We start from the raw sequence: 12,244 nt of genomic DNA, 5'->3' as shown, positions 1-12,244 counted from the left end.
TGTGCAAAGGTCAGGTGTGACAGGTCGTTCTTTAGTACTGACCTGTATCTTCCCCGTGACTCCACTGCTGTCCATCCTGCTGGCCAGGTTGACAGTTTTGCCCCAGATGTCGTACTGAGGTTTCCGCGCGCCGATAACTCCGGCAACGGCCGGGCCGTGGGTGAGACCTGGGTGGGGAGGGCAGAACGTCAAGCACAAGGCAGAGATGACAGACACGGACACACACACACACACGCACATACATACACACACACACGCGCGCGCACACACACACGTACACGCACATACACACACAGACACACACAGACACACCCACACACACACACACGCTCATACACACACACAGACACACACACACACGCACGCACACACACACACATACACACACACACGCACACACACATACACACACGCACACACACACACATTATATGTATATATATATATATAATCAATATGTCTTACCTATCTTGAGCCTGAAGTCGTTGAAAGAATGCGTGTTGATGTCCTCCAGGACTTGCTGCATGGCGAGTGCGTAGTCCGCGAGCGCCACCAGGTGACTGTATTTGTCACTGCACTCCTGAAGTAGACACAATACAAAAGGGCTGTTTGTCTGCTTGTCTGTTTGTGTTTGTTTGTTTGTAATAGAAAGTCAATATGTTCTGAAGTGCTGAACTGCTTAACATGTGGCTAACCTTGTTCTTGTTGTTGAGTCCTGAAACCGCCATATAAGTACTACCGATACTCTTTATCTTCTCAATTTCCCCAAACCTCTCTTCTCCAAGCAACTGAAAATGAGAGCAGAATAATCGGTTATAGAAGGGACTGAATACACGAAAGTTAAGTGTGCACCCTTAAACATCTCTCTGCGTAGCGAATCGTAGAGAGAAATGGCTACCAGCAGCAACATAAACTTACGTTTTAGGCAGTAGAACCCTCAGAAAATATATGTCCAAAGGACTCCGAACAGATCTCCAACCCGACATCCCACAGTATAATGCATTCCTGTACTTCTTAACTACGCATACCTGGTGGGTGCTGCACTAGAGATCTCTCAAACCTACTATTTGAAAGTGGCGGATTTATGCAACCCGGCGAATTAATGGCAATGTACGTTAATATCAGGGCGGTTATTACCAGGGCCCCTTTCTCGAGCGATGTAACGTGGAGCGATAGGGGTCCTGATTTAATGAGGCTGGTCGTACCAAGCAACAGAGGATTAGCAGAAGGTACTGTGTGTGTCTACCTCGTCAAAGTCCGCGATGATCTCGTTTAGAAGTCGAAGGCACTCGATCCCCTGGTGGAACGTCTGTGAGTAGAACTCGGCAAAGTTCGGGATGGACGCGAACATGACGGCCACGTTGTCATAGTCTTCGGAATACAGCTCCTGTCGGCAAGGAGGGGACGTTTTAAGTGTTTTAAACTATCACAAAACACATCTATGTGATCATACTTTGCCATGTAAATCAGATACCTTTAACCCAAGTACCGATTAAAGGGGTTTCTAAAGTAACTCTTCTCTACAAGCATAAATGGAAACTTGTTGGAAAGCGGTACAATCAGAAGAAGGTAACCTCTGTCTGGAAATGATTCGTCTAAACTGTATTGCAGAATTTCTCTTTCCGGACACTAGTCATTGAAAGCAACATCATCATGTGAAAAGGCTAAACCAATGGACATAGTCTTTATTATCGTCATATGAATTGTCAGCTTTGTCATATTTTTGATAGGACAATTATTCAAGGAACACTGAGGATGACGTGATCTGAAGGACACTTGCTTAACGCTGACCACTTGAGCCACTACGCGCAGTGATCAAGAAAATCTGCTCTACCAAAAAATACTTCTGCTGCTACACCAGCGACATGACTATCATGTGATCACATCTCGTACCGTCCACGTGACTCTAACGTGATGACATATCTACCGGCCACATGGCTCTCACGTGATCACATCTCTACCGGCCACGGGGCTCTATCGTGATGGCATATCTACCGTCCACGTGACTCTCATGTGATCACATCATGTACATCACGTGGTACTGACCTCGTCCTCTCGTTCCCTCTCCATGTAGTACTGTGCCACGTGCTCCGGGAGGATGTTCTGGAGCAGCTGCTTGTTGTGTTCTCTCAGGTCGCTCATGTCATCCAGCTCCTGTTTACTCTGCAGAAAGTAACAAAACAGTTGCATCTTTTGCATATCAAACGTGCGTGGTGTCCACAATCGAGTATCTAAATTGCAAGAAATCACAACGTTCGTTGAATCTAGAATTGTGGTGTTTTACATGTTAAGTTGTTTTTTTTTTCAATTCGACTTACCTGTAACTTCCATAGAAAGTCAAGTCTGGCGTTCGTCTCCAGCTAAGAACACAAAAAATGCATACTTTACAAAATATACAGCGTATAAAAATCAAAATACATGAAGAACATTAACACAGATTTGACAGCTACTTGAAGTGCACTCTTTGAGGATTGAGATGTAGAAAAAAGGCACACCTGTCTACCGTGGTAGAAGACTGCTAACAGAAACATCACCATGGCAACGACAGTCACCCACGTCAGCTCCACCAACGCCCCGTATCCACTGGAAAGAAAAGATGGAACTTGCTCTATAGAACACACTCGATAGAACACACGATAGAACACACTCGATGGAACACGTATACTCGATGGAACATCACCCCAGAGACTACTCTATAGACCACCAAGATAAAACACACTATATAGAGAACACTCTGTAGAACACACAGGATATAAAAAAACTCCATAGAACAAACTCCATAGAACAAACCCCATAGAAAACACTCTATAGAGCACACTATATAGAACACTTTCGATAGAACACTCTCGATAGAACAATCCGTAGATCAAACTTGGTGTTACTTTATCCCGAAGGGATCGGTATATATCGTTTAACTTGTCTGTGCAACGTGCTGAGAGAGACGTCATATGACGCATAGAGGTCGCTTTTGCTGCATGGTGCAGCCTTCTTCTTTCATGATGCATTTTACTAACCTTTGCATACACCTGTCCTTGGTGCTGAATTACCGGTTTAGCAGCAATCATTCGACTTTGTTACCTCACCATAAGGGAGTGGAGTACATTTATTGCTTTTAAAGTCTCTTTCACTATGTCTATATATCTATCTATCTATATCTTGGTAATCTCACCCGTCTGACTGGTACATGAGCTGGTCGTATCTGGAGAAGAGCACGCCGTGAGACACCTGTATCAGCAGCGCCTCCACCAGGGCCATGGTCAGTACTGCAGACAACTTCACCAGGAAGTTCAGGTGTAGGAACACGGCGCATGTGCAGAACCCAAGGCTTCCGCACAAGAAAAAGTACTGGGGAAATAGACAGAGATATAGTTATGTAGACCGTAGTGGCGGCTGTCCTACATTACCACATTTGTTGTACATGTATTTTTACTACCGATTGTGAAGTAGATTCTTTCTCAATTGATATGATCTAAGGACATTTAGTAAACTAAGTGAAGTACTTTTGAAAGACTGACATACACTTTTACAGGTCGCAAGATTTCCTGTTGTAGACGGAACTTGTCGAAATTGTGACAGTGACACTATCCTTTAAATTGGTGTGGCAAAAAGGCTCTGAAAACAATAAAGACTGTGATACAGATAATTACTACCGGATGGAGTTAAACAATAAATAGTGTTAGGAGCTAAAAGTAATTCATTCATGGCCACCATGGGAAAGTTATATTTATTGAATTGAGACTGATCATGACCACATGTGCAAGAAACTACGCACGTAAATCATTAATCATATAAATCTTTACATCAGATACATTTTCAAAGATGACGAAAGTGGGTCGCTCAAATCCTTTCTGTAAACCTTCATAAGCCCAAATCCTAGGCTTGCTCCGCCATCATTTATAAAAGACTATACTAAAAGGGCAGATTACCAAGATTTTCGGTTATTGACACAAGATTGACGTCCACGACGTGAAAACAGCACTCCAGATTGGTCCAAAGCGATGAAGTACGGGATATACCCCAAAAGTCAGAGTAAATCTAGGTGGTGGAAAATGGCTGATAACACCCAATAAATCCTACTCCAAAGATCCCTTACGCGTTGTCTTACAATCCGGGCCGACTGGGCGGCCAACATGACCTATCAGAACCAGTCAAACGGCTTAGTTAAATCTTTCACAAACTACGACCTAGCACACAAAAGGGATAGTTAAGCATCGAGGGGCCAATAATCAAAAATCCGTTAAGCTTTGTCCTTCAATTCGATATCAGTGCGGAAACATGACCTATCAATTTGGGTCAAATGGCTTAGGGGAATCGTCCACAAACGACAAGTTGTCACAGAAAAGGTCTGGTTACATGTAGAGAATCCGACGATGTGACATCCGTTAAGCTTTGTCCTTCAATTCTATACCTGGGCGGTCGACATGGCCTACCAGCATGGGTCAAAAGGCTTAGAATCTTCTAAAAGCGACAACACGGCATGATTATATTTATCACCTCCACCCCAGCAAATGTCAATAAAAGGATTCAGAACAAACTGAGGTTTTATGAGGCTATATATGTCTTCAAGTGACCTGTAGAAACACACGGCGTCAAGGCCTGGTAAAAGCTATCCCGGAAGGAGGCCACAAAACGCGTAATACGAACGTCAGTGTAAAACTGGCAGTAACGTTAGATCTTTCAGTTTGAGTGCTTGCCTTTTTCAAACGGCCATATGAATATCCTGTACTTTATACCCGTACTCTATATGGCTTTGTGTGATTTTCATGGTTTTATGTAACCACTTCTTGCCTCTTAGTGACACCATTGAACACTCTAAAGTTGTTTTTGAAATAATCTATAGAGCTACACCTACAAATGCGTAGACAACTGAAGGTTTTGAATCGATTTGGACAAGCATATGGGGCCTTGTAAAGCGCCATTACGTTTTTATCAGATATTAGCATCTATGCCGTACCTACTCGAAAGACCGTGTGACAATGTCAAAGTATTCCAGCCATTTGCGCCCCGAGAAACTGTTCTACTAGAGCAGTAAGAAGATGACGAGGTTGAGGAACAAAGACGACGAATTGTCATGAAACACAACGATGATAAGCGTCACCTACCTGTGGAAAGTGGCACTGCAGGCTATCGGGGTTGATTGCCATCCCTGTCACGTTAGTTGGCGTGCTGACGTCACACACAAACTGAAAATTCAAAGTACGAAATTAGCAATCAGATCAGTTCGACGTAACCATAGCAGAGCACAGTGATAAAAATTGTTAAACTTTTTTTGTCAATTTAGAAAAAAGTCTGTGACGTACAAAATGTATGCCAACCACTTTGTACTCCGGATCTTGTGCACTGTGACATCATAATCATAAAGATTGATATGATTGTGCTTTTTCATACAATTCTACTTCTTATTTTATTTGAATTTAAACCACACCATACAATAATGTGAAGCACCAAATTGGTTACATCATCACGTTATATGATGATGTAACCACGTTATATGATGTTGTCACGAGTGACAGAGAGAAATCAACTCGAGGAGCCGGCGGGCCCGATGAATACTTCCAGGAACCCTTGACCCCATTGCTGACGTCAGGCGGTGGGAAAGCGTTTTTTAATCATATTTTTACTCAATGGTTACCATGGTAACAAGATCCGAAGGTCACTTCAAGGTGTGACGCAAAGGCCACTACGAGGTTACGGGTTAGATACATAATCGTAACAACGACTAAAATTCTGGGATTTGCAGGTGTTCTCTTTGTGTAGGATAGAAATCTTAAGATTCTTTACCGTACGTGACGCGTATTTTCTGAAAAGGAGTACGAGTTTCAGTTCTTACCACGTTTGAAATGGGCGCCATGAAGTTAACGGCGATCGCGCAGACCACGAGACTGTTCCTGGCAACGAGAGTCTCGTGGAACCAGCACGACAGCTGGCGCATGCGCCGTGAGCACCGCTTGAACTCCTCCGCCATGAAGATGATGAAGACGATGACGTAGACCAACATGGACATGAGCAGAACGATGGCCAACACGTACGTTCTGTGGGGCATTAAAAGACTCTTAATGATATACGTTTTTTCTGCAGAAATAGACATTATTGTTAGTGGATACACTGATGCATATTTCAATACTTTGATACGGAATACAAAAGGATACGTTGCCTAGATATGCATTTTCGCAGGGCTGTTACATTTGTACCGTTCATCATAATGCTGAATGTCGTAGAATTCTTTTTTTTAGTTCTATTAGAATAGAAGAAGGTTTCTAGTTTCACGGCATGTTCGCAAATTTTGTCTTCCAATTTCGTGTATGGGAAAGGAAACTTGTTAGATAAGACTTAGATATCATTGTTTTTACCTGGGAATTATACAGAGCTGCACGAATGAGATGAATACTAGGATGACGAAGGCACAGGAGATGTTGGACTTGATCACTTCATCTCTCAACTGGTGATACTGTAACACACAAGAGTGTAGAAAGAAAATTCATCTTAAGAACCTGTCGTATCAAGAAAAAACGTTGACAATTATCACGTAGAAGACAACACAGAAAAAAATATGACGATCTTACCTTCTCCTCTACATCCGGATCCTTGAATCTGAGCGTTGCCCGGGAGATGTGTTCTTTGCTCATCCTGTCGCTTGACCTGACCTCTATGGAGTGTTCGATGAGCCGGTGAACCTCCTCGCTCACCCCGCGCTTCACCGGCAGGCACTTGGCCAGGCCGTACGGCAGGAGGGCCAGGGTGCCGTGCACGGAGAAGGACCCGTGCTGGGGTGGTAAGAAATCAAACATCAATTAGTACAGCAGAAAAATTAAGGGAACCAGTCAGCTACCATTCCTCAGGGCCTATATAAATCTGCTACTCCATCTCGCATTGTGGTTTTGCAACAAGGAGAATGTGTACTGACATGCGAGTTTGTATCCTCCCATCGTCTATGTTCCTGACAAAATTCTATCGTTATTAGACCCTAACATGTGGAAGTGGGGCATCTCAGCACCGCTAGACACTGGATGAGTACATAGACTCTCACTCACTCACTCACTCACTCACTCACTCACTCACTCACTCACTCACTCACTCACTCTCACTCACTCTCACTCACTCACCCGCTCACTGATTCTCTCACTCACTCAGTCACTCACTGATTCACACACTCACTCACTAATCATGTTTTCCCTACCCTGTTGCTCTTAAAGCCTAGAATGTTGGAGAAGGGCATCTCTGCGCTCCAGGACGACTCTGAGGGGGTCATAGAGAAGGTTCTGCCCCGGAAGTCGCGGTGGATGGAGGAGGCGATGCTGGAGATGCTGTCCTGGGTGTGCACGGACGGACGAACTTTGGCTGGAGACAGCTGGAAGATGAGAGAGATAATAAAGTAAAACAAGGCACCCAGAGAGGGCCGATTTCACCACCTAAGACCGTACGCCTCCAAAGCATACAAAATCTGCACTGAACCACACACACACACACACACACACACACACACACACACACACACGAGATCTAGACTTGTGGATTTCTCTGGAAGCAAGCTACATGGTTGCCTATGTACTCCTTTTCACAAGAGTGGAGTAATACATGTAGATGACGTGTAGAGTGCCTTCCCCAGAAGCACAACGCCTTGACCTGCTGGGAATTCGTACCCAGAACCTCTAGACATAAACGATGTACATAACGTTAGTTACCAACCTCGGTGTTGGATGTTGGCTTGAGAAGCCCCTCGTCGAAGGCCTTAATGAGGTAAGACCGCATGCCCTTCTCCCGGAGTAACTTGGACCTCTCCCCGCCGCTGTAGTCATCAAACTCGTAATCGGACCCAAGGCACCTTCGGGTGGTCTCTGAGACGTGGATTCTCCTGGAGTGGGTGGGATATGATATGGTATAGATCAGAAGATCTGAAATCTGTTATACGAGTTATAACTCTGTGTGACGCGATTCAGTATGTCAGAGTGTAATTCAGTCAAACTGTGAAGCCATTTTATTTCAATGGGAATATTTTCTATTCTCGTAGATAAACAATCCAGTATCAGTCGTTGTGTAATTTTGTTACATTGAATATAAGCATACTTATGCGGGAGGTCGTATCTGTGTAGAGTTGTGACAACCATACTTCCTCATACAAATTTGATTTCCCAGTCTTTAACAGCTGGTGATCCATACGGGAGACCCTATACATATTTTGTGCTTCGGACAAGCCGAAGATGATATCCATCATGAAATTTACAAAATATAAATGGTTACATCGAAAATCTTATCGAAAACATAACCATGTTTGTCCAGTGAGAATTCCTCTTGCTAACGTTGACCTACCCAGGCAGCCCGCTAGACTCCATCTGATTGGCCAGGTCCACGTCATTGGACCAGGCGTCGAACTGCCACTTGCGCAGGCCCAGAACGCCGCAAAGCACGGAACCGGAGTGAATGCCAATGCGCATGTCCAGGTCAACCTTCCTGGATTCTCGGACTCTCCTGCATACAATCAATCAATCAATCAATCAATCAATCAATCAATCAACCAATCAATCAATCAATCAATCAATTAACCTACCAACCAACCAACTAACCAACCAACCAACCAACCAATCAGTCAATAAACACTTTTTTCAGAGTGGTATAATAAAAGTGGTGTGTTGAGTTAATATTCTTGGTCGAATTCTACGATATCGTTTGACAGTTTTAACCAACAAAACGACTTTGGGACTTACGTTTTACCACGTCTGCAACATTATGGTTAACATTATGGTAAACCCATTCAGAAGACACTGATGGCATACAGCCCATTTCTTCTCTGAGATAAATTTCAAGATGACCTTGAACCACCGACCTGATGACCTTGATGATCTGTAGTCCCATCTCTACACAGCAGTGCGCATGATCAGGCCGCGGGTCGGGTAGCCCGGCCACGCAGAAGTAGCAGTCTCCCAGCATCTTGATTCTCAGGCAGTTGTTTTCCTGAGCAACAAACAGCAAACAAACCAAAGATAGAAATATCAGATGATATGATTCGGCACATATACATATATATTCATGCCCTAATAATGAAGTGGTTTTGGACGCAATTTGTCAGATATTTCTCCAATTTCTGCTAGTTGTTGTTTGTCCATCGCCTGACCGCTAAGCCATTACACTGCATGCATTTTGATGTTCGGCTAAAAATACACCTTTCAATCGTCCATAAAACAACCCAAATACATTAATCCAATGTCTTTCTTTCCTGGCCTGGTGGGGGCATTTGGTGGGAGCGACTCTAATGGCATGCGTGGGACGTGACTTTATGCCATAATCCAACTGACTTGTCCTTATGGAGGTTTGCCGGATATTTCTTTATCAAAAGCATTTTATTGAAAAAATGCAGCAAGAAACAATCACACAATGTCACTCTTTGTCCAAACAGATGGCATATCAATGATTTACTTGTCGATGGATGACTAGCATGACCTTTGACCTTGATTTATACTAAATCCAGCAAATTTTACAGTGTCGTGCGGTAAAGGCAAAGCTTGGCGTTTGTGACCACATTCTTTGTGCCCTAATAAAGGGATGTTCCAACTGCAGATTTGAAGAATGGAAGATATGGCTAGAGACATGCAAGATCAAAATCACCGGAGGAGAATTGTCCCAAATGTCAGCCAACGGAACAGCGGTCTAACGTGAGGTCAATGATAGGTACATAAGCTGTAGATGGCACACTCATAGGCTTTGAAGCAAATAACCGTTTCAAAAGTTCAAAGTACTCTTCGAGGCATTTTGAACCTACTTGAGAATAGTCTTAAGAGGTTTTATCTGGCACTGTGCCTAATGGATCTTCAAAAGAACAGTCTGCCTCCCCGATGTTATTGCCTCGAGATTACGTCATTCAGGGAAGTCGAGTAAACCTAAGGTGTTTGTAGGAAGCTTGAGGGAAAAGGCTCGGTGAAAGAATGTGTGCACAGTATGCAACACCAATCTAATTTCTTTTCGGATTTTTGACAAAGATAGGGCGGACGGACGAAATAAGAATGAGAGAAGAAACAGACGTTCTATAACAGACACAAAGGCTACCATATGTATATAAGCCACAAAATCAACATTCCGGATGGGTTAATAGTTCAAACAATGATTTTTGTCAACTTTAAATACATTGATGAGAAATGGAACAATACTGTAAACAACCAGGAAAAAGACAAGGACTTTCTTCAAATGTTGCTGCTAAAATGTGAACAATTTGAGGTTGATTCATAACCTGAATGGTACCTGTTGTCTTTTGATCTTTTTATCCATTTATCTTTTTTTTACAAAGCGGAAGGATATGAAACGGAGAAACCGAGAACAAAGCATCAAAACTGTTGTGCCTTACCTTTGCCAGTTTGTCAAACCGCGCGAAAAGCTCGTTCAGTGTCTTCACCACCTCCTGCGCAGTGGAACGTGCCGACCAGTCCGTAAAGCCCCGGATGTCCGCGAACAGGATGCTGGGAAATAGAACCAATAACATTCAAGATGGCGGCAAAAAAAGTAACGTAGTTGTTTGGCCATAAAATGTGAGAATTCGACTTTGGTCATCACAAACGGTAGGAAACAAAGGGGCTCGGTCAATACTATTAAAAAGCTTGGTAGATCATAATCATAAGCTTATCGTAGTGACACTCGTAGGTATTAGTTCTTCCATACCTGACGTTCTCATATCTGTGTATGTAGACTGTTCTGAACTGTTGGTGCTGCGCTTCATCATCTTCAACCTCGTTGGACAGATCGTTGATCATCTCCAAGGCAACGAAACGTGGCAGAATAGACAGCAGAAGTCTCTCCTGTTCAGAGTAGGAAATTTCATTTAGCAGCCAGCTAGGTCCGACCAAATTTTCTATAAACCTAACAGTTTTATCTTGTGATCCAATACTTTCTGGCCGTTTGGACTAGCGCAATGTCGATGTCATCTGTTCTCCTTCTGCTATTCGGATAACATTATAATAAAGCCATCGAAAAATAATTTAGAAAAAGCAGTTCATGGAAGACTCCACATACACCCTTGCTCCGGATAATTATTACAGCATAGCAACGAGGATGTATGGCAGCGCTGCATTATAAGTCACAGAAACACACACAGAGCCACAGACAGAGACAAACAGATTCACACAAGCAGATACACACACATACGAATGGCAGAAAATAATGTTACTTGTTGTGAAATAAAAAGCTGAGAGTCTGACCTGTCTCTGATTCTCCTTCTCGATCTTGACCCGACACTCGATGCACCTCCGCGTCTCAAGGAAGGCGAGTCTCTGCGCACGGTCCGTCAGGTAGTTGGTGTAGAGTCCCGCTAGGTTCACACACACGTACAGCAATAGGTTCGCTATCAGCTGCAGATACAACAATGTGACATTGGTTGTTAAAGTTAGAGTCCTTCTCCCTTTCAATTAAGCCCTTGGGCCGCAAACTTGCAAATACCTACAGCAATTGGCTAGTCACTGGCAGTGGTGTGCGTTCAACTACCATGCATACTCTTTCCCAAATCTTGAGTGCTGAGCAGAGAAAGTAGTATTTAATACAGTCTTTGGTATGACTCGGCCTGGACCGATTGCACGACTTACCGAATACAATGCGAACACTAGTAAGCTGGTCATTGCACCGGTCATAACGACGATGACGTTGATAACGAAGATGAAAATATAGCTTAGTGCAAAGGAATTTTGTATGTCTGTAACACACAGGGGAGTGGTTAACGGCAAAATATTTATCAGGGATACAGACGAAGCCACTTAATTGCACCTCGGATAAACGCACCTTCCATTTAATTGCACCGAATCCCAATATCCAAAACCGGTTCCCATTCACTGCATTGTTAGTGACTCCGCATATCTGCACCGCGCATGGTCACCAATGCCGGATAACTGCACCAATTTTTTTCAAAAATCCTCGACAAGTTAACTGAAAAGGTGCGCTGAAATCGGCAAACGCGGTACAAATGAGCCGATACCTGCCGGTGTAAAGGCGCAATACCGCCAATATGTTTTAAACTGTTTTGAGTAACAAAAGAAGGCGGTCTCTATTGACAGTTACGTTGATAGGAATCGTATGGGAGGTCCCGGGCGGGTCACCCGTAATCAGTAACCAAGTTTTAGTTTCAATTCCTAGTGTCATGGCGGTACATGATTTACGTAAATCGACAACTGCACTCTACGTAATATAACACAGAAACTGTTATCCCATGAGTGGCATGACGATGTTTCAGAATGCCTCCCCTGTAACATTACGTGTGTTGTAATGCGGTAGA

At 43.5% G+C, this 12,244-nt stretch overlaps 1 protein-coding gene across 1 annotated transcript in view; it reads right to left on the bottom strand.

Annotated features, from left to right (window-relative positions):
* LOC136424189 (adenylate cyclase type 8-like) overlaps positions 1–12,244 on the bottom strand; it is a 49,848-nt gene that overhangs the window by 1,892 nt on the left and 35,712 nt on the right. The window contains exons 6-24 of the mRNA XM_066412699.1: positions 11,181–11,330; positions 10,645–10,781; positions 10,334–10,445; positions 8,822–8,949; positions 8,308–8,466; positions 7,687–7,852; positions 7,178–7,348; positions 6,564–6,764; positions 6,351–6,448; positions 5,831–6,032; positions 5,103–5,183; positions 3,170–3,345; positions 2,496–2,583; positions 2,319–2,360; positions 2,047–2,163; positions 1,247–1,387; positions 696–788; positions 466–580; positions 43–167 (exon numbers count right to left, since the gene is read on the bottom strand). Coding sequence (XP_066268796.1) covers positions 43–167; positions 466–580; positions 696–788; positions 1,247–1,387; positions 2,047–2,163; positions 2,319–2,360; positions 2,496–2,583; positions 3,170–3,345; positions 5,103–5,183; positions 5,831–6,032; positions 6,351–6,448; positions 6,564–6,764; positions 7,178–7,348; positions 7,687–7,852; positions 8,308–8,466; positions 8,822–8,949; positions 10,334–10,445; positions 10,645–10,781; positions 11,181–11,330 — 2,502 coding nt within the window. The remainder of the gene's footprint in view (positions 1–42; positions 168–465; positions 581–695; positions 789–1,246; positions 1,388–2,046; positions 2,164–2,318; positions 2,361–2,495; positions 2,584–3,169; positions 3,346–5,102; positions 5,184–5,830; positions 6,033–6,350; positions 6,449–6,563; positions 6,765–7,177; positions 7,349–7,686; positions 7,853–8,307; positions 8,467–8,821; positions 8,950–10,333; positions 10,446–10,644; positions 10,782–11,180; positions 11,331–12,244) is intronic.

This window comes from Branchiostoma lanceolatum, chromosome 18 (genome assembly GCF_035083965.1).
Source record: "Branchiostoma lanceolatum isolate klBraLanc5 chromosome 18, klBraLanc5.hap2, whole genome shotgun sequence".
NCBI lineage: Eukaryota > Metazoa > Chordata > Leptocardii > Amphioxiformes > Branchiostomatidae > Branchiostoma > Branchiostoma lanceolatum.
This window is presented reverse-complemented; position numbering and strand designations above follow the sequence as displayed.